The 22,458-nt window shown below is 41.2% G+C and overlaps 2 protein-coding genes across 2 annotated transcripts; both read right to left on the minus strand.

Moving 5' to 3' along the window:
* Nucleotides 1–1,810: 1,810 nt before the first annotated feature.
* On the minus strand, nt 1,811–6,922 carry LOC308326708 (G protein-activated inward rectifier potassium channel 3-like). Its single transcript, XM_080779704.1, has 4 exons — nt 6,210–6,922; nt 4,540–4,792; nt 3,136–4,339; nt 1,811–2,216 (listed from the first exon to the last, which is right to left on the minus strand). The coding sequence occupies exons 2-4, from the start codon at nt 4,720–4,722 to the stop codon at nt 2,014–2,016; spliced, it is 1,590 nt and encodes a 529-aa protein (XP_080635830.1). The 5' UTR covers nt 4,723–4,792; nt 6,210–6,922; the 3' UTR covers nt 1,811–2,013.
* A 1,239-nt stretch (nt 6,923–8,161) lies between these two features.
* Nucleotides 8,162–21,844, minus strand: LOC308327257 (centromere/kinetochore protein zw10 homolog). The gene is made up of 16 exons (XM_080780533.1): nt 21,589–21,844; nt 20,549–20,683; nt 18,761–18,862; nt 17,936–18,013; nt 17,566–17,725; nt 16,302–16,457; nt 15,529–15,726; nt 14,994–15,130; nt 12,998–13,180; nt 12,258–12,490; nt 11,634–11,705; nt 11,372–11,538; nt 10,704–10,834; nt 10,304–10,435; nt 9,860–10,062; nt 8,162–8,744 (listed from the first exon to the last, which is right to left on the minus strand). Exons 1-16 carry the CDS (start codon nt 21,691–21,693, stop codon nt 8,624–8,626), a joined length of 2,313 nt encoding a protein of 770 aa, XP_080636659.1. The 5' UTR covers nt 21,694–21,844; the 3' UTR covers nt 8,162–8,623.
* Between the last annotated feature and the right edge of the window lie 614 nt (nt 21,845–22,458).

The following is a 22,458-nucleotide window of genomic DNA, read 5'->3' on the forward strand; positions in this document are numbered from 1 at the left end:
CCTCACAGGAATCCACGGGTGATTTGTAACCCGCAGCACGGGTGATTTGTAACTCGCAGCACGTGATTTGTAACCCGCAGCACGGGTGATTTGTAACCCGCAGCACAGGTCGGACTAACGGGAGATCTGACTTAAGGGAGCATGTGTTTTTGAGTTTCTATTTTTCCCCCTCTATGAATAAAAGCCCAAAAATAAATCTTGCTCACGGCCCACACATCTGATCACTTTGGCTTCCTTGTTAAGATGTCAGATACTGTAAGTAGTCCAACATTCAAGTGGGCCCCTGATCCAGAAAAGGTTGTGAACCACTGTTCCAGATTACTCCTTCACTGGCCAGAACAATGTGCTCCTAATGTTCTAGAATCTAGCATCTCTTATGTTGCCAGGCATTTTTGGTGTAGCCTACTGTATCATGCATCTACATGTAAAAAAAATACATACAATTTGAATAAGTTTATATAATTCAGAAAGTGCACACATGTAAATGGCCCAATTGGTTACATTTGTACACTTTCTGAGTTACAAATTGTCAAATGAACACTGAGAACTTCACAGTGCATTTCTTCTTTAATTTCCTTCATCATAACCTCAGCTCTTTATGGTGGAATTCCTACCCTTTTTTGCATTGCTTTTGATCAATGTGTTTGATGAATTTGGTTTTATTTGTGCTCTGGCATAGTTCACAAATCTTCTCACCCGAGACATTTACGAGTAGCACTGTTACTGTAGTCCACTGTAACTTATTAAAATCTCCCAGAAATGGGCTTTCATCACTCATTACACATTAATTATGATCAACTTTTCTCTGACAACCTGCTTAAATTGCAATTTGCCTCTTGCTAATTTATGAGTGCTTTTCCTGACGTTCAGGTTTGTTTCATTCCTCCTGGGACCTGGATTTAGCCAGCTGCACACAGTCACAGTGCAGTTCAGTGACATTGATTTCTTGTAGTTGCAGAATCAGCACGATTGTTCAACAAGTATGTACACTTGGGCTGTCTTCAGTATATGACCGTAGACTCTCATTGGCATCCGTCAGTCTCGAGAGACTATGGAGTCGCGCTCTGGATAGGGGTTCTTGATCTGCTTTTGGTGCAGCTTTCAATGTGTCCGAGTAGACCAATGCGGGATTCGCACTCCCTTCCGCACTTCACACAGGGAAAGACTGATGCTGGTCTGTCTGGTTGGTTTTGATGAGGTTAGATCAACAAGAGTTGCTGGGCGGCTGGCTCCATAAATTGTGTTTGCATGTTTTTAGATTTTTATTGTATTTTTTACTGCTATTGTTATCTGTAAAGCACTTTGTAAACTTGTTTTTGGAAAGGTGCTATATAAATAGTTATTATTATTATTATTATTATTATATGCAGATCTAGGTGATGATCCAGTCTTCTTCATGCATGTATGTATTCCCATGGTAGATTTGTTGAATTATAAATGTGATGAATTGGCCATATTTTAATGATGCTCCTTTTGTTATGGCAACAAAATAAGAAACCAGTGGCAGTACATTATCATGCCAGTTAGCATGACCATTTTACCTGATGTAATTCCATGTCTATGAAAGAGTAACTGCACCCTCTGCTGGATAAATAATTATTTACACTGTGGCTTTGGCAGTAGGGCTTTTAGTTTGAACCACTTTGACCCCAGCATCCCTATATTCTGAACTTTACACTTTGTGCATACGCTCTCTTGTTATCTAGAACTATAGTTGAGGTAACCTGTAAGAAACAACATGACTTGTTTCCATTCTTTAAAAACAATGTTGCATTTTGTTAAAAAGAAGAAATCTGAGATCGGTAGGCTATTTGCATTTTTCAAGATGAAATTCTATATATTTTTGATTTCTTAGAACTTCATATGTTAGATATAAAATAAAAATAAATAAGATGATATGGATAATATAAAAAAGAAACAGCTATATTAAAATCTTGTCAACTGTTAATGCAACGAAAACGCTATTTCCAGCTTTGATTGCATTATCCACAAAACACAACAGACAATGTTATATCAAGGAAAATGTTTGCTCTCCTCTTGATCTTTTGCTGCTCTTTCTTGTGCACTGAGCGGAGACATTTGCACTTCATAGGTTTTGTCAAATAAAGTGTAGTCCACCTGGAATGCCCCTTTCTCCAAAGAAATGCAAGACTCGAACCTGTGGCCCCACAGGATCTCATCCGTCCTGTAGGACGTCCTGGCTTGACATGTCATACCTGCAACACACACGAAGGAGACCATTTTGTGATAACATGTGAGCTTTGTAAGTCTGCTGTTTTTTAATTTAAAGAGAAATCTACAAAGTTTGACATTTTTATTTGCCCAAAATAGGAATGCTGAGGTTAAAGGACAAACATGAACCAAGGTTCATGTTTTAGGTTGATATTAGAGAAAGTAAAAGATGAGTGTTCATTTATTTTTTATTTGCTGCTTTCTTTCGTTTTTGACAGGGGGGGGGGGGGCATTCGAACATTTTAAAGCGATTTCTTTTTTTATTATTTACTATAGTCCTACTAGACCCCAAAAAATTACATTTGGTCACAAAAGATCACAGGATCTACTGAATGTGTCAAACTGACACAGTGTGGCTTCCCCCCAGTAGACTATCTTCACATTCAGTAGATCCTGTGATCTTTTGTGGCCAGATGTAATTTCTTGGGGTCTAGTAAATAATAATAAAAATAAATCGCCATAATATTTTGTAAAAAAAGACGTATTTAGCCCCATGTTCGAATGCCCCCGCCCCCCTGTCAAAAATAGCTAAAATCGCTAAAATGAAAGAAAGCAGCAAATTAAAAAAAATTAACACTCATCTTTTATTTTCTCTAATAACAACCTAAAACATGAACCTTGGTTGAAAAAAACTAAAGTTGTCCTTTAACATACTGTTTCATTTAATTCTTAAATCGTGATATTATCAAGCTCAAACATTTCTTCAGAAAGGGAGGTGATATAATTACAAATTAACGTAATTTCGAATGCAGATTTTTTCTCAGAACTCGTGCACCCTCAGATGTCACTGAGTCTCCTAACTAAAAGTTCAGAAAGCCTGTCCGAACCGGACGTTTTTCCAACGTCGGAAGTGGCCTGTACTGTATGTATGTATGGGGATCCTGAACAAAGCGTCGGACCCACCTGATGCCTCCACGATGCCCTCCAGGATGACAATGATCTCGAACGTCTCCCTGGTCAGGCGGTCCGCCCCCACCTCCCAGAAGGGGCTGCTCTCGTTGAGGAAGTGGGTGATGGTCTGCGGCTCCACCAGCAGCAGCCTGTCTCCGCCTGTCTCGTAGCCCACGTTGATCTCCGACTGCTCCAGCGGTATGAATTCGCCCTCCTTGGTCTGCCGCGACTTGACCAGCTTGGCGCGGATCTTGGCGTCCACCATGTGGCTCGCGCGCAGGTCACCGATGCGGAAGAGCAGGCAGAGCTGCCCGTCTCGCTCCGATATGACGCAGTGCTTGCTGAAGATCAGCGTCTGTGCCCTCTGCTGCGGCCGGGAGATCTTGACGAACATGCAGCCCACCATGAGGGCGTCGATGATGGAGCCCAGGATGGACTGAGCCATGAGGATCACCACGCCCTCCGGGCAGTTGGCCGTCACCATCCTGGAGCCGTAGCCGATGGTCCTCTGGCTCTCCACCGACAGCAGCAGGGCCGACAGGAAACTGTCCACGTTTTCAAAGCATCGCAACCACAGTGGGTCGTGGACGTGAGCCACGTCGTCTCGCAGCCACGCGTCCAGAAAGTAGACGGCGGCGAATGCCACCCAGGTGACAATGTAACACATGGTGAAGATGAAGAGGAACCAGCGGTACTGGAGGTCAATCAGCGTGGTGAAGATGTCCGACAGGAAGCGACTCTTGTACACCATGGGGCCCAGGTTGACCCTGCACTTGCCATCCTTGGAGACGTAACGTTGTCGCTGGTTGCTGGCGGTGCAGTGTGAAGGTCGCTGGTCATCGCCTAGTAATTTACGTCGCTTGTCGTAGGCTTTCTCACCGCCCTCTGCAAAACCATTGGCACGGACGGGGACATTGTTGCTACGGATTGATCCCCATCTGGAGGTGAAACGTTTGAGATGGCGGCCGCGGTGCGATCGCGGAGGCTTCTGTGGGGTCTCCTCGGTGCAGGGTTCAGCTGGAGGTGCTTGCACACTGTAGAGGCAGGGAGCATCTTCATTAGTCAGGCCCTGAGAGGACAGATGGCCTGGACTCTGGGTCTGGAGGGAGGAGGATGGGAGAGGCGGGCAGGTGTCACTGCTGCTGTTGTTGATGCTGATGATGAAAGAGCCATGTTCTGTGCTCATCATAGTGACCGTGGCTGACTTAGAAGCAACCTGAAGTTAAAAACACAAAACAGTAGCTATCACTATCATAAATCATGAGTCATGACCTTACATAACTTGTTTTCCTTTCATATTACATACAGACCACACACACACACACGCACGCACACACGCATGCACGCACGCACAGAGTACAATAACTCTCTTAACTCAAAAGTAAACAGTGTGTGCGAAAGATACCTGTACAGTACCTTCTTAGAGTATGGAGTGTAGCGCACAGACTCTGGCAGTGGTCTTGGTAGATATGCCAGGAGATGTTTTGCTATGAGAGTCTTTGTAGGCGGAACAGAGTTTCTCCGAGGGTCGACGGCTAGAGGGTTAAGCCCATCGTGTTTGCTCCACGTCGTCTCTTGGAGCATCATATTGCTGCACATGGTAGTGGAGAGTACTTCTGAGATGCTTCAGATGACAGAATCAAATGCTGCAGACTCCAGAAGCTTCTGTCTTTTTTGTCCCACAAAGAAAAGTCATTGAATCATTAAGATCCTTACGTCATTCAGTTTGCAACAACAGCTGTAGAAGAGATATAAGAAACTTAAATCCGTCACTCCATCAGAGCTGCTTTTACACTGAGGCTTTGTAGAAATGACATTTAGTACGTAATCACATGGGATCACAGTGATACAAGTTCAAACAGTTAGTTACTATACAGCAGTTGTGATGCTAAATTTGGTCCCCCATATTTCATTTATAATTGCTGAGAGCTCAATTTCTGCCTATGTTGTTAACTTGTTAACATTTTTCAGAAGCCACCTTGATATTCTTTAACATTCAAAAGTCAAACATTAGCCCTGTGTATACTTAATTCACCTTTTTCCCTTACAATATCCTTAGGCCAAAAATAGTCTATCTGCAAGGTCACAATGTGTCCCATTGCTTGTGGATCGGGTATTTGCACTATGTTCTCCCCAGAATAGGGACGCTAGGGTTCCATGTGGTTAATAAACATAGCGGTAAGGATGCTACAAATGTTTCCCTCGGCCTCTTTCTCTTCAGCCAACTATGTGATCTCTATCTGATGTGGTGGAACACCATCTCACTGTCTCAAGTCATGCTGAAATTTAATACACATGAAGGGATTATCACTGATCCTCTAAATTAATCTGGGGAAAACCCAGGAACATGCTGATGGATTTCAGGAGATTATTGACTTTACTTGCCAGACGGAAGGCTACATAATTACTTTTGTCCAGATGTGCTCAAATTAACAGTTCTTAATGTTTTTGTTGGTGCTGTTAATTTGCTACGCACAAGGCAGCAACAAGGATAGCAATTAAACTGGATGAGGCTAGATCATTTTGTGAAAAGTTCCCCCCCATTATACACCACCATATAAGCACTTTTACAAGTTGTTAGCTAGTTTTGGGTGCCTTCTCAAAGCCATGCCTCAGTTACTTGTGGATGAATAGATTTATTTTTAGAATTGATCGGATTCAATTTTTTGCTCTGGTGAACTGTGTTTTTTGTGAGAGACCATAATGTCAAATGGGAGCTGAGTGATTAAACTCCCCTTTTCTATTAAACCTATATAGGGTTCCATAGGAAAGGAAAGTGTTCCAATTAAAAGAGTTTAATAGGAAAGCAGGCAGAAGAAAATGTTGCTTAAAACCAAAATAAGGACTGCCGTAAAGTGGTTTGGTTGAACAATGGGCTATGGATTATCTTGTTTTTTTACAAATAGCATTATTTACTGTTTCCAAGTTTGAATATATTGAAATGATGTAACCCTTGCACATCAATGCAAATACCTGTTCAAATATGAAAAGCCAAATGTTATACATTTAAATATTAGAGGCTGATGTACTTGAGGATTGCAAGAGCTTCTCAAAATAATATACTGTACAGTAATTACTTATCATACCTCAGGAGAAACACAACAGATGTCGTCAGGGCTCAACCTCCATATGTGCATTGATGATCAACTGTGTCAGTGTTTACATAGATGTGTATGTGAAAAGCTGATGCTGTGTGGGCGTCCACACTCCACACAGCTCCAGGTCCATGAAACATTGGCAGGGCATAAGGCAGTCAAGCTGTGGTAGCTACGATATTCTGACCCCCAACATCTTCTCTCGCCCACGTCATCCATCTGATTGCAGAGCACACACATACTTAATACATGCAGTGTGTACTGTGTACACACACACACAGCTCTTAATCTATCCTCAGGTTTACAAGAGCCTGCATGCGTCACGTTGCAATGTGTTGTGGGCTTGTAGATTGGCTATTCTCGGTGCATGACACCCAGCATGTACAACTAAGTATAACTCAGGCTATGGTAGATGGTTGTAAAACGGCACGAGTCCTGCACACATTTGCTGAACCTTTTCTGAATTTAAAAGGTATTTAAGAAACATGGTCCCCCGTTAGTACACAGTATATAGCCTATGAGAGAGACACCAACACACACACACACACACACACATTGACTATACTGTAAGTTCCACAAACCACATTCAAAACAGATATTCAACTCAAACAAGGGGTTAAATTAATTTCTTAATTTCTATGAAAATGTGCCCATTCTCCAAATTGTTAATACTTCAATCAATCCTCCACAGTGACACCAGTCAGATAGTCTGAGAACCTGGGGCCATATCTTGCGCCACCTCTTACCCCTAAACCCATTTGCCATTTTTACTATTTTAAAAACATTTTAAAATAGTTCAACTAGTAGCCATCAACATGTTCTGAGCTTGTATTACCCGTAATGTCCCGAATATAAGATGACTCTGATTATAAGACGACCCCCATTTTTCAAGACTCATATGTGGAAAAGGATCATTGAATGTCAAAGTCTAGTATCCTTATCTAGTCTTATATTCAGGCCAATATGGTAGATCAGCTTATGATCATCACATCATCACATTCCAGCCAATCACTTTTCTGTCCCCACTTTATATCCTTAATACGTACCCCATCACTATGGGGTGCTCAGCCAATCAAATCATCGCCATTGTGTACACACCATATGGGGTAGAGTGGCCGGATGGCAACCACAAGGTTGCCAGTTCAAACCCAAGGCTCCCCCAGAGTTGGTGTTGAAGTGTCCTTGAGCAAGACACTGAACCCCTAATGGCTCCCGATGTGCTGGTTGGTGCCTTGCATGGTTTCTGGCGCCATGTGTATGAATGTGTGTGAATGCACAATCTATGTAAAGCACCTTGGATAAAGGCGCTATATAATAAATGCACTATTTACCACACAAACAGACAGGGATAGGGGGTAAGTGGTAGCACAAGATATAGCAGTTGGTGTTTACCGTTTACCATCAAACACACTTTTTGAGGGGAACTAACCCCTCCTATGCACAGCTTTGTGTTTCTAGCACGGAATGTGATGATTTGATTGGCGGAGCACGGAATGTGATGTGTGATGAGCGCCCCTCACTTGTGTGATTTTTCCAAACTGACTGGCAACCAGAGTACCAGACTCCCATTCACTATAACGACAAAGATATGGTGTATTATTATTGATTGAGGGGCGCTATCCCCTCCAACATCTGGCTTTCAGAAATGATATCATATGGCAGCCAAGTCTATGGACTTTTAATGATTAAAAAATCAGCACCATTCGTGGCGTCATGTGGCAGCCGTGTCTATGAACCTTTAACGTTTGATTAGAGTACGATGTTTGCACGCCTCACTTCACACAAGCACCATTTTTAGTCTACATCTAATCAATATTCAACAAGCCTCCCAGTATATGCTGTAGGAGCAATTGCAGCTTGTATCCTGGAAAGGAATTACTAGTCATTATTGGGGCCTGTTCACTGAGATTTGCTATGTGGAAAATAATGGACATTTTCCTATATAATGTATTTTTTAATTAGCCTTTGCCAGAGTAGTGAGAGCTTGTTGCATAGCAACACAGGGCAAACAAGTTAACAACACTGTTCCACCGATTTTGCCAGAATGCATTGTAACATCATCAGGCAATGGATTTGTGGTAGCCAATAACCTTTTTATTACAATCAAAAACCAACTGCTCATGAACAGAGAGAGAGAGAGAAAAAAAACACAGAGCCACAGCAAAGCAGACCGCCGTTTGCTCTATGGCAAATCTTGGTGTAAGTGAGTCCTCCTTATAGTTCACAGCACTAACATGGGCATCGCACATTAGTGAGAATCTGCTGACCGACTAGCAAGAAGGAAATGTACAGAAGTTACCCCAGATGTGGGGCAGACGTATCAATTATTGGTTTTCTCACATTGAAGTGCCAGCGTCGTGTCATTTGTTGAAGGAAAGTGTCCATTTGGTTTTGTTGAAAGTGTCTTATTTGATTTTGGTTAGAGCAACAGCTCGTCTCTCTGTGTTCTGAAACAAGGCGCGGACCAGGCTCTTCATCTCTGAACTGGAGAACTCCAAGGCCAAGGGCCCTTTGCCTTCTGCCCACCTGGAGACAGTACAACAAAAGACAATTCAGAAGATCTACCTCCATATATCAAAGCAAAATAAAATCTCACGGCCGCTAAAACCTTGTTAGGCCAAGTCCTAATGTGTGATTTGTGAAACGCCATGAAATTAATAACATGGAGCGGGCAGCATCGACCCTCTCAGAAAATATGACAGTGGCGAGTGCGATGGACCCTGGTCTTATATTAGAACACATCTGGAGAACAGGCTATATGCCTGAACCTATCCACTATAACGAATGAATTTGAGCGTCAGTAGTCTCAAAAACTGTATATTCATTCAGCACATTGATCCAGGGAGGGAAAAATCACAGCAGCCAAGTCACTCTTCTGGTCACTAACTGACATACAGGACTTTACCACAAGGTGGAGCCATAACACCCCTTTTTCACTTTCTGCATACTATGACACATTCCTGGGGGTCTGGATGTTCCAAGGACCCCCACGCAGTAACTCTGTCATTTCGGACGCGGGGCAGCTCGCCGGAACTGGGCCAGCCCCCTGGGCATGTTCCTGGTGGTCTGGATGTTTCGGGGACCCCACAGGGACACCCACATGGTAACTGTCATTTCTCGTCCGTTTTGGACACCACCCTGGCTGCGTTCCTGTGGGCCAGGAACTTCCGGACCCCCCGGGGACCCCACACAGAGTTGCACCACTCACTTCACACGGGTGTGATTTTTTTCTACAGGGAGGTGTAGGAATTTCACCCATTGATACACCCAATGTTTTTTTCACTGTACCATTATCACATGTCCCAGGAATGGGTGGACCAAAGGAAAAGTTCCCAGCTCTTTTTTTTATATATACATTTTATACCCACGTTTTTGTCCCCCTATGATAGCCCCCCCACTCCCACGGACTCAGGTCCTAATGGGTTTTAACCCATTTTGGGCAGGAACCCGTTTTGGTGTTAGCATTATGTTATGCTTTAGCTATTTAAAAATAGCAGATCTAAAAGCTCTAAAAGCTGCTATTTTTGAAAAATCGAAGAACGACTGACATAGAAACATAGCTTTTTCAACTGTCAGGATGTAGAAGACATTTTTTGAATCTGATATCAGGTCAGAATGGGTTAAAACAGCTTCCACCTTACCTGTTGACAATCTCCTGGAGGTTGGCGGTGAGGACGATGACCAGCTCCTTGAAGGTGACCCACTTCTTCACGTAGACAGGAACCTCCTCCTGGTACTTCTTGTTGCGGCTCTCCTCAGCCAGCGGGATGAAGACCAGCGGCCCTTCCTCGATGATGGTCTGACACAGCGTGTGGAGGTGCTCTCCGTCCTCCGAGGAGATATCCTACACACAACAAAAGAATAAAACCACAACCACGGAGGTCAGACATTTTTGAAATCCACAGTGAACAGGCTCCTCACATTTCCTTTACATTTTTGTGCTCCGTCATGCACTGAAAATAACAAATCTACAAGCTCACAATGCGTCACGCTGTGCCAATTTGTTGAGCTTGTAAATTAGCTATTATTGGTGCACGTTTGCACGACACCGCAACAAATGAGACAAGAACAGAATGATAAATAACCTCTAGCATCATGATTTTAGCGATGACTTCTGAGATGGCAGAGTTGAGGAGACTCCCCATAGCTTTACAGTAGATGTTGACCGGTAGGACATCTTGCCACACTGTGCCCAGTTGTTTCAATTGGTGAATAACCTGCAATTAAAAATGACCATCAGCACCACCAATAAGCAGCTAAGTCTGCACACGGTTAATTGCTACCACTATGTATTGCTATTTATTGTGAGGATCAACATTTTGATCGTAACTTGATCATCTGGATGATATAAATTATACATTCTTATCATGAGTAAGAGTGCTTTAAACAATCTTGTCTGATAATCACAAACACTTTTTAATGTGTTTACGAATAAAACTTGACGTTTATATTGGTGGATAATCAAAATTAATGGCATCCATTTACCTGTCTGACTGCCTTGCTGGCTGCTGTGTAATTGTCCTCATAATCCAGATTAGAGAAGTTACGAGCAGTAGATAGTCTCTCTATCATCTCAGCCTTTTGGACATTCATCTGGGCTAGGAAGCACTGGGCACCTGGCAGATCAACAGCAAAGAAAAAGTTAGTTTTGTTGGCTGGTTCACATCGCTAGCATGATAACTTGCTAAAGAATGCATGGACCATTTCAGTCAGATGTTGATTCGAGTCAATCATGTCAAATTGCCCTGAGTAAGAGCTAAATATTCTTAAATTGTTGTAAATTGTTGACACGTGCTGGAAATAAAATACAAAAGTGAAGCTGCACAGTATCAAAGAAAAGTTTAAATAATAATTATATCGTTCTTCAATGTTCTTTAGGTCATACCTGCGTGACACATCTGCTCTTTGGTGCATTTTTGTACAGCTATTGTGCAGCTATACATTGTAATGTGTTACTGTAATTCTCACCCAATACCTTAGGTATGATCATATTGTGGGCCTGCCATGTTGCGTTGAAAATAAACACTTTAGCAAGGAAGAAAAACCTCCACGGCCAATTTGAGCAGGCCAAGGAATCTCTCACTTGTTCCAAAGCTATTTGCTAGAAAATAACCTATTCTGATGTATCAACCGTACTTTCGTCATTTATTTACCTAGTCTCCTGAAACTGGGTACCATGTCAACAAAGGTGGCAACCCCTTCGCTGAGAGGCTGCAGATGGGGCTTGAACTGGTGGCCCAGTGTCAGCAAGTTGTGGGCTATATACATGCAGTTGTTGTGCTGGATGGCTGCCAGGTGGGGGAACTTGAGCAGGTTTTCTCTACAGTGGAGAAAACAAAGTGAACGTGATACTCTCTGGAGGAAAGCCTCTTTCTTAGTAATGAAATTAATATACTTCAATTTACTGATCCTCACTTATGATAGGTTGGAACAACATCGTAGAACAGCTGGAATATGTTTCTCACGGTGAAAAATAGTTGTGTGGCACTGGGGGAAAAAAAGAGAAAAAGAACGATTAGCTCTAGTGAATGAAGCCATCATTTGTTCAGATTGAGCAAACACACTTGAGTGACCACATGTGGACTATTGTGAATGTGAATATTACCCCTGCTCAAATCTAAAAACACAAACTAGGGCATAGCACTTGGCAAAAGGAAATGTTGAGCATAGAAAAATTGTATTCTATTTTTTGTTTTGATGAGGGATCCATTTCTTCTATCCATGCCCATCTCCATTTTTTTCTTACACTTCAGCCATACATAGACGTTGAAAATAAGGCTGGGCGATATTGACAAAAGTATCACAAAATACCTTGATATTGCGATGATAATATCATATTGTGACGATATCAAAATGATCAATTGTCTTTATTTTTTCAGGAAAAATTAAAAAAATTAAAAAAACCCACATGTGACATGTAGATAACCCATTTCCTATTTTGGGACAATGTTTTAGTAGTGTAAAACCAGGACATGACAACACGTATACCAGGTCCTATATAATCTTATCTCACCAGCCTTGTTGAAAAGCATAGCTTACCAAGACGAAGAGCTTCCCACAGCCTCACGCAGAGTGTTCAGGGCCAGTTCCATGAGTTGCTGGACAGACTCGCTGATGCGACAGGCTGGCATACACATGGTTTTATCCGATAGCTGCTTGGCATTCTCCAGGCTCAGCTCATCCCTGGGAGGGCTCTTCTTCTCCTGCTTAATTTTGGTGCCTGAAGCTGGCTTTGTTAGCTTGGGAATGGCCAGCTTGGAATCGGGTGTGATCTGATGGTGGTTGTGACGGTGACATGACATGTAATAAAGGCATACAATAGTTAATCAAAGTATTGATTTCATCGAATATAAAGAACAGTTGATTTGAATGAAATTCTTTTGTCTTTTTTTTAACACAGCAATAATATAAAACAAATCTATTCTACAATCAACACGTTGAGAGCTTGTAGATTTTTGCATCACTGTTAAAATATAAAATGGGGCTTAATCAGACAAATCAATTTAGATTATATAATTAATTGTTTTGCATCAACTCAATAATGTATTTTACCAACATGCAATTTGATTATTCAATCATTCGAATAATAACCAAAAGGATATCGATAGACGTAATCAATAGAATAATTGCTAAGGAAGTTATCGGTTGTTGCAGGCTTATCGTTATATTATTTGCACCTTATAATGCATGGTCAAATGGCTACAGTTTGCATGCAAAACCAAGATAATTATAGCAAACATTTGATAGATTAGCTTGCTAAGTATACAAACTAAACATACTCTGACAGTGTTGTGCATCTTGGAGGTCATGAGTTTGCGCGCCGCAACAATGACGTCCCTGCACTTCTTGCTGGCAAAGTGACAGTTGACGTCTCTCGCATACTTGAGCAGCTCTGTGGAATCACCTTGCAGGTACTGCATCTCCTTAAGGGACTTCTCAAACTCCTCCGTCTCTTTGATCACCTTTAACATACACAAAATAAACAAAGCTAGCACACAATCATCAATCAGCACACACCGATCTGTTGTATACCCACACGTAACGAAAACGTTTTATGACCGCCAGGCACGTCTACGGTAAAGATGCTTCTCTTTCCAGCGGCCATGCAACACGCGACCAACATTATTGGTGCGACCAACATTATTAGGCAGTGCCATGTGTGCTTCGAGCAGAAAATAGGAACGTTTGGAGAGAAGCGCAGCTCATCAGTTTGATCCTCCAGGTTGTGTCTGGTCATTTGCGCCCTTACAGTTGTTTCAGCTAGGCTGTTTATGCTAATAAATGCAGATGACACGTCGTTCAAGCACAGCAATAGTCGATAGGTTAAAAAACGTTGCAGGTGTCAATAAATGCATCATGCAAGTGATCTGGACACGATATCTAAATCAGCAAGAAAATCAACTATACACCGTAATCTTACATGACATTTTTCCAGTGTTCTTTAGCTGTGACCCTACTGTATATATATACACTATTACGCGGTCGGCAATAAGTACGTTTGGCCACAGGACAATTATTTTCTACGGCAGTGGCAGGTTATAACTTACAATTACTCACTCCTCTCACGCGGTACATCATCATATTATAACATACAGTAGCAGATATTTATTTATCTGGCACATCAAATGTGTTTATCCTACTTAATTTTGACAATGCAAAGCCACTGTGTCTTATCTGCTCGCATGGAATATAATGTAGGCGCGGGCGGCACCACAAGACAAAGCATGGCACCTTCAGAATGATCTTTCCACCTAAAGGCCTATCCATAGTCTGGATTTTCAGTGATTAGGTGACCACCGAGCTGAAATAACGTTGAGCGGTGGTGAGTAAAAACAGAGAGAAGGGCTGGGGCGGTGGCGGTGGTTTGGTCTTCACCGTGGCTCGTGACGTCATGTTGTAGTTCGGTGGACACCTTATCACCGAAAACTGGAGTATGAATAGGCCTTAAGCATTCTTCAAGTCGTAATACTAATAAGGGGCCTAATAAGGGGCCTGCAACATTTGAACCTAGGAAACGTTGCTGTGCTCAAACATCCTGTCATTACTAAAAAACATTATTAGAACTAATAGCTTAGCTGAAATAACGGCAAACACTTCCCGTGGTTGTAGCAGTGATTCAACGTCAGGTCATAAATTACCAGGTTGTTGTCAAACACTCAGGAAGATCAAATGACCGGTACGCCTCTCCAAAAGTTAAACTATCTATCTTCAGCTTGAACATAATAATAATAATATAATATAATATTAATAATAATTGTCTCGGATATTCGTATTCACAGGGCTGTTCAAAACCCTCACAGCAAAAAACACATAGCACAGAAATATATATCACCAAGACAATACAAAAACATGAAGTGCTCTAAGCTCTCCACCAGAAGAATGCAGGACGTCGAGACTCGAGAGCACTGAAGCTTGATGCTCAGGCGCTGTGAAGACAAGCGCTCCAGCATGTCTTTGCCATAGAATTGCATTGGCAGAAAAGCACTGGCAGCTAATTAAAAAAATGCTTTGATTGATTAGATTCTTTATTACTCAGAATTGTAAACAGCACATGGTACAGTAAGACATTAAGGCTAACCCATGGGGACATCCATCATGGTCCTATGTATTCAGTTCATACATGGCCCCTATTTGGACAATCTAGCTGTAATATAGAGGGACTGTCGGTCCAATATTGTACAAATTAAATTAATATTATATTTAAAATAATCGTAAAGTCCAGTTATTGCTGTAGGGCCTGTTCGGGCACACCTTAAGGTGCAGTTCAATCCATACCGTACTGTAATTGTCCAGCTGGCTGCTGTTGTTGGGGATGGAGTAGAGGAGACACTCGTGGATGATACAGTGGGACATTTCCTCCCAGATCAGCTCACCCAGGATCACAGACAGCTTCTTCTCACCGACCGACACGTCTGAGAGAAAAGGAAAGACATTCCACAACTTTTGTTGACATTATTGAGACATTTCTAGGACCGTCATAGACTAATGAAATTATTAGTTGACCAAGTAATTTAACCCATTAAAAACAGGAAAACAGCTGAGCTGTGTAATTTTAGAAATATATAGCAAAAACAATTCATTAGAACAGTGGTTCTCAAAAATAGTAGATACAAGCTCACGCTTTGTGTAATCGAGATATTCCCTGGCATAAAACATTTTCAAAAGGGGGGGGGGGGTAGACTGTATATCAATTCGGGGGTCCTTGACACGAAAACGTTTGCAAACTACAGGTTTAGAAGGCATTTGTATAATCAGCCTCAGGTCTTAATGGGTCAATAGACTACATTAGAGACGCATGAGCAAGCCATACCTAACAGGTGTGAATGCAGTGTTCTGAGCACCAACAAGAGCCTGGTGTAGACTTGCGAGGGACTCGAGTGCTCCATGTTGCTTTCTTCCGAATTTTCTAGGGCCAAGACGGTACCTTCACCCTGTTGGTCCACTACGGTCACACACAGGGAAGGGTACATCACTAGTGGCTTCAGCATGTACTTCAACAGCACCTGACCTGAGAGACAAGTGAAAAAACATCAAAACGTATTTCAGATGAGTACAGGCCTGTCACAATTATTACATAATATGTCTAATCCCAATTATTTGAGATAAATCAGTCATCATCATTGACATGTTTAATTGTTTCAGGTATTTCTTCTATTTAAAAAAAAAAAACATGTTTTCAGTTTTCTGAAAAAGCTATGTTTCTATGACAGTGGTTCTTTGATTTTTCTAAAATAGCAGACCTACAAGCTCGTAGCGCTCCACTCGGTGGCGCGCTATGAGCTTGTAGATCTGCTATTTTTCAATAGCTAAAGCATAACACAATGCTAACACCAAAAGGGGTTAAGTATATAAGGAGGAGTAGGACAAAAGCTCTGCGTCCTCCAGGTGGAGGCTCCTCACAGGCAGGTAAGTCGGATCAGTAGGATACAAGAGCTGTGACAACACACAAATGTGTGTGGGGAGGAACCCGTTAGCATTTGAATTGGGGAAAAGGGGTAAAAAGCAACAACAAAAATACCAGCATGTTCTAATCTATTTGAATAACGTAGATCAGGGCTTTAATATAACTGTACAGGGCCTTACTGAACAGTTTGATCTTGTGCTGAAGGTCTCCCTGGATGGCCAGAGCTTGAAGAACACGGCAGAGCAAAGCAGGAGGGCCCTGCTGCTCTTCATCCTTACTGCATCCCAGAGTCAGATGGAGCTCCGTCTTCACAAAGGAGTTCATTTCCATAGACTCTGTTATGAGATACAGTACACTAATCAATAATCTCGCCATTATTAGTCTTTTCGATAGGATTCCCACACATCTCTTGCACATAATATTCTATAGTTTTGTTTATCTGATGGTTTCCCGTCCAATAACTACATTTCAAATCAATATTTGTCTTTGTGTAATAGAAACGTTGTATGGTACATATTATTTTATGCAATGTGCTTTCAAATGACCCATTGCAATCCCAAGGGATGCTTTATTTGTTGTTATTCGGGAGCTTATTTTGTTCATTGTTGGTTTGTGAATGATGATCATGTTCCATCTGCGTCTCTTCTTCATCACCATACTCTGACACGGCTCTCAACCCGGGTATCTTGTTTAGATAGGAGCCAGCCTAGATAACTATTGTTTTTCACTTTTGGCCCAGAATGTTCTAATCTCCTCAAAAACATGTTTTCGAAGACATCTGACCATAATGTTAAACACTCTACTTCCTGGGTCTAAGATAGAACTACAAGTTACTTAGAACTACAGTACATTGCCCAATATTCATGTTTACTGGACTTTTAGGAAATTACATAATCTCTGGAGAATTTACACGTCAGTATTGTGAACCTTTGTCATGGTAGAGTTAGTCACCATGACAACGGTGTTAATCCTGATAAGAATGTAATATATACTGCCTCCATTTTGTCCGAATTTGATCCTTCCTGCACTGGCTGTATGTGACAGCATCTATATCTCTCCGATTACATTTACATGGCATATTCTAAAACCCACTCTCTGTCTGGAAATTCCTTCTTTGCTTGGACTCTTCAAAATTATTCCTTTTGGGTTCTAAAAAGGTATTTTTCTAAAGTATTTTCATCTTAAGGTTTATAAACATTTTTATAAAACATATTCCTGCTAAGGCTACTTCTAAAGGTTTTTATAACCATTTGGGGTAAATTACATTGGTATAAGGCTATAAAGCCTGGGTTTATGAGACTGAGTACTGCTTTGTAATCAGATTACTTCCTAGGGGTATTTCACATTCTGGCGTTGTCCAGTGGTCCTTCCTTTTATTGAGCTATCGGAGTTATAGTCCTTATGAATATACATATTTATCATACATTTAGTTATCAGTCTCACCTTTAGAGGAAGGCAGTTTCCACTTGGCTAATTTTTTCCACTCCTCCCCCAGCTGGTAGATGAAGTTCTCTCTCTGAACAATGAGCTCAGAGCTGAGCGCACACAGCAGGGGCAGGTCTGTACTCTTCCATGTCTTCAGAGCATCCACACTGCCTCTTGCCTGGGAACAGTGCAACATATGGATGAATGAGGGAAAAAGAGAGAAGAAGCTCAAGTTATCTATTCATGTCATGTCTCATGTCTATTCATTTTGCCAACCAAAGCAATCTTTGGTTTCAAACATTGATTTGTATTGACAAACTTAGGGGTTAGAACAGATAGAACCAAATTAAGTTTGGCTCCAACTCCAAGGTTTAAGTATAACTCTTACCCTTTCTAAGTGTTTGGCTGCTTTCACGTAGTTCTTCTCCTGTAGGGATTTGCTAAAATCGTCCATTGCACTGTGAAACTGAGACAAAATTAATGTTAAACAACAGTTGTGAGATTGTATGCATGTACATGTGTAATTATCCTTCCCTGATGAACGGCGGCGGTGGCTCAGGGGTAGAGTGCCTGGATGGTAACTGTAAGGTTGCCCCCAGAGTTACTGTCAAAGTGTCCTTGAGCAAGACACTGAACCCCTAATTGCTACCGATGTGCTAGTTGGTGCCTTGCATGGTTTCCGCTGCTATCGGTGTATGAATGTGTGTGTGAATGGGTGAATGTAATGCACAATCTCTGTAAAGTGCCTTGGATAAAGGCGCTATATAAATGCACCATTTACCATGAATGTTGGATTCATACGTCTTAACCTGCTGCGTCCTAATAAAGTATTGGCACTCTGGCTATTGGCGTGTGCGGCCACTTTCTTGTGTTTTCAAGAATCCCTCTTTAAATATCATTAACATCATCAAACCATCACCTTTTCACAAAGAAAAGTCAATGATTTTAAGCATGTGTGATTTTGTTTAGCAGAAGGTTCTACTCAGTTAAGCTGAAGCTAATCTAGTTTACTGATGGTTAGCATGATGGTCTGCGGCCTGGTGGCTGGGAACCTCTTCTCTGATTAACACACTTCATCATATGCCAGGGTCGCGCAAAAGCTTTCAATGTTAGACAGTTTTAGAAAATGTTCGCCTATAATGACAGCCTTGACAGGCCCAACATATGGATGTCAGGAGGTGTAAAGTGGCTAATGGAAAGTCACAGATTGTACCTCTTTTAGATGTCCCAGCATTGTGATAATGACTGTGTTTCTCTGCAGCTGCTGCTTGAGCTTCTCATACTCAGCCACATTCACATGGATGTTCTTCAGCACCTGTGTGTCCCAAGGTCACACACACAAAAACACATTATCAGTACACAGCAAGAGGGCTGTCAAATGAGCACAGATATTATGACCAATTATTTATTTTTTATTATATTTCATTATCGTTACATTTTGCTTAGAAAATTGTGCACGTAATGCATGTAATGTTAGAACACTCAATGTCAGTACCGTTATATCCACAATGTGGCAATCGAATTGACTCGACCTCAATTGTCAAAAACAAGTTTAGGCATCATTAACTGATATTTATTTGTATGTCGCTCGTTTCCGAGTGTAATGGACTTAGTTGGTTGGGAGTCGGGACTGGTTGTAAGCTATAAATGATTGCTCAGTTAAATACTTTTACAGATAATCCTAATTAAATGATGACACCTGAATAATATTCCATTTGAATAATGACACATGTAGCCTACTACTGAACGGTATGCAACAGCACTGTGTGCTTGAGCATGGATACTCTGGCTGGCTCAATATAGTTAATATACGAATGATATGGCTGGCCGTCAGCGTGCACTGCTTTGGTTGAATTGACATCATAAAACATTATGCTGTAGCCATGCCCACTAATCGAATATGCATGTTTACCATCGAGTGCACCGCTCCCCTGTCAAATTGATTTGTTTGAGCCCTATTATATAATCAAACTAGTAGTGTGCAAACTGTGCATAGAGTAGAATTGGCAATTGGACACGTGAGTGAGTGTGAAAATATGAGAGGTTTCGTCTAGGAGAAATACTGTTTTTTACTCTTTTTAATTTTATAATAATACCATCCATGAACTTGCACCATGAATAAGGCCCCCTTTTTAGTTAGTCAGGAGGATACCACAATTTACAAAGTTAAGCTGAAGTGAGGGAAAACAGGTACCACAGTATTCTAGTCAAAGCTTGTTATACTTTATTACACGGCTTGGTTGAATGCATGATTCTGATTGGTCAATCCCTGAATTCAGCGGTGTGTTATTTATTGATAATGACCGCTTCGCTCTGTAACAGACCGCTGCCTAATCAAAGCACCTGGCTGAGCTACTTGATTTTTATGCTGTATGTCCAACAGCCATGTCCAACAGCCATGTCAAACCATCAATGTAATTTATAAATAAACGTTGCCATCAAGAATGTTTTTGAAAACATTTGAAGCGAGAAATAGACGATGTGGTAATCGTCAATCGAAAATGGATTCTATTTTATCAACACTTTTTTTAGGCGACCCGTGTTGCACTGGGAACTTGAGCAGATAGGCAGTGCAAGACTGACGGAATACTTTCATACCATAAGCAAGGAAATACCTAATTTTGTTTTATTCATTTAATTATTAAGTAGCCGTGTAATAAACGGGTCGGACTCTGTGGTCATTATCGCATCCCTTCAGGATGTGGTCATTATCGAGAAAAAAAATCCCTTCAGGATGATTAAACACCTCAACTTCGTCTCTGTGTTTAATTATCCTGTCGGGATTTTATTTCTCAATAATGACCGCCAGGCGCTGATCCGTTATTATCCCTTACATAATAACCTATATGAACTGGCCACAACATTACAAAGTACATTTTATGGTGTTGTACTTAAGATGTGTGACTAGATGAGCAACACAATGTCTTGTTTTTCTTCATAAGTATATCTAGCAAACCAAATTTCTACCAGATGTACCAATACAACACTACTATAGGCTTACCTCAGTGTCGATGCAAGTTTTAAGAACGTCAATTTCTTTGGAAGCATCATCGACCTGCCCCATGAGATCCTCAGACCCTTGTAGACTCGGCAGGAACTCGTTATATCTCTTGTTGATCATGTCGCATACTTCTTCCTATTGGAATGCCGGGGGAAAGCAAATCAAACAGGTGGTTTTGTTTTTGTGTTTTCAGACCATAACCCATTTAGACCTGAGGACACATCTGTGTTACCTTATAGCATGAAAAATAGCAGATCTACGCAGCTAGATCTGCTATTTTTGAAAAATCATGAAAATGTGGTTCCATGTGTATATACTCAGAGAGTTACAGTATATATCTCAGAGTTAAAGACCTATAAGGGTCCTTTTGGAACCCCCCTCACCATAAGTGTACACTGTACACAAACGTGGCATCTTTGACAGGCACCAAAACAAACAATAATGCTGTTGTTGTCTGACAGTAACTGACAGACAGGCTACAGTACAAAAACAACACAGCTTTCCAAAAACACATTAACAAGCTAACACAGTTATTTCTGGGCTGGCAAAGCGACACCCGTGACTCTCATGCGATGGAGCTTTTAAGCTTTAACAACTTATACTTAGCCCTATTTTATGTTTCGCCTCTTCAAAAATATAGCTGATCTTTGCCTGCCTTCTAATGAAGGCATTAGAGCTATGGACCTGCTATAATTAAGTTCGCGACAGCCTGTAAAATTGCCATTTTAAAACAAAAACAAAACGTTCGCCATAAGTATTATCTTCCTTAAAGTGATAATGTATTAATGTTGTTGAGCAGCTGCCAAGCCTGTTGGATGCTAGCATAGCTGACGCTAATAAGCTAACGCAACAACACTTTTATGTTAGTGAGGACAAACCAGAAAGCCGTTGTTGTTGTTCTTCTTCTCGTGCGTAAACATGGTATTTATGATGGGTCCATGTTCCACACAAATTTACTTTGTATTCTAATTTTAAGACCATCATCACACTTATTCTACTAGCTAGCTATAGTAGACTGTAGATAGCTAATGCTAACTTACCTTGGTATCCTCCACTTTACGTGACAACTTGCTTATTTTGGTGGACAGGTCTTCTTTCTCTAGCTTCCCGGAGCTGGCCAGGACTTCTGTAACGAAGGACGCCATGTTCTGTCCAAACAGTTCATTCAAATGTCACTTTGTTCAAGTCAATGGGCAGCCTTGTAGTGTTGTTTTCTGTGCTGTGTGATGCGTGCGTTCAGTGAGTAGCTGGCAGTGCCTGGTGCCACATCACTGACATGATCAGAAGTTGCGCTTCCAACTCGTTTTCAGGACAGGAGCCGCGAGGAGCAGTGATTGGTTGATGTTGGAGCTGTAGGTGTGGTTTATGGTTTGAACAGGGACACAAAGACCTCGAGTTTGGTAATTAATTGAGTACTTCATTAAAATACTTAAGTAAAATGTTTACTTTTGCCACCACGGAAAGACAATCTAAAAATCACAAAAAACAAATCTTCCCTTTCTTAAATGCATGGTCAGGGACCACATACCTTCAATTGGGTTGAGATGAGATGACTGAAGGCCCCACAGTAGCATTATATTATGATTGTTGTGATTCACATAATTTTCAAAATATTCAAATCATTCAGTGACCTGTGAATGGGGGTATTGTTGTTTGGAAGATGGAAGTCTTTCATGACAGGATAAAGCCGGTGATCACTCAAAATAACTTTAATTAATCAATTAATTAATATCCAAAACGATACAAAAATGACCACATTTCTATCTTTAAGGCCAATTACCTTATTATAAAAATATTAATAGTATATGAAAGCCTTTTTAAATGTTTATAGGTTACTATTGGAAATTCCAATAGTAACCTAAACATTTGAAAAGGCTTTCATATAATTATTTCGCACTCGCAGCACGTGC

This window comes from Protomyctophum bolini, assembly GCF_963924005.1.
Source record: "Protomyctophum bolini genome assembly, chromosome: 13".
Classification (NCBI taxonomy): domain Eukaryota; kingdom Metazoa; phylum Chordata; class Actinopteri; order Myctophiformes; family Myctophidae; genus Protomyctophum; species Protomyctophum bolini.

What these genes read in the sequence shown, in the direction of transcription:
- LOC308326708 (XM_080779704.1), bottom strand. Translation starts at nt 4,722, where the DNA reads ATGTGCAGCAATATGATGCTCCAAGAGACGACGTGGAGCAAACACGAT. An exon ending in ACACTCCATACTCTAAGAAG is followed by an intron (nt 4,340 to 4,539) that starts GTACTGTACAGG and finishes TTTTAACTTCAG; the next exon opens with GTTGCTTCTAAGTCAGCCAC. An exon ending in GGGCATCGTGGAGGCATCAG is followed by an intron (nt 2,217 to 3,135) that starts GTGGGTCCGACG and finishes TGTGTGTTGCAG; the next exon opens with GTATGACATGTCAAGCCAGG.
- LOC308327257 (XM_080780533.1), bottom strand. Translation starts at nt 21,693, where the DNA reads ATGGCGTCCTTCGTTACAGAAGTCCTGGCCAGCTCCGGGAAGCTAGAG. An exon ending in AAACTTGCATCGACACTGAG is followed by an intron (nt 18,863 to 20,548) that starts GTAAGCCTATAG and finishes TGGGACACACAG; the next exon opens with GTGCTGAAGAACATCCATGT. An exon ending in CCAGCAAGGCAGTCAGACAG is followed by an intron (nt 10,436 to 10,703) that starts GTAAATGGATGC and finishes TTTTAATTGCAG; the next exon opens with GTTATTCACCAATTGAAACA.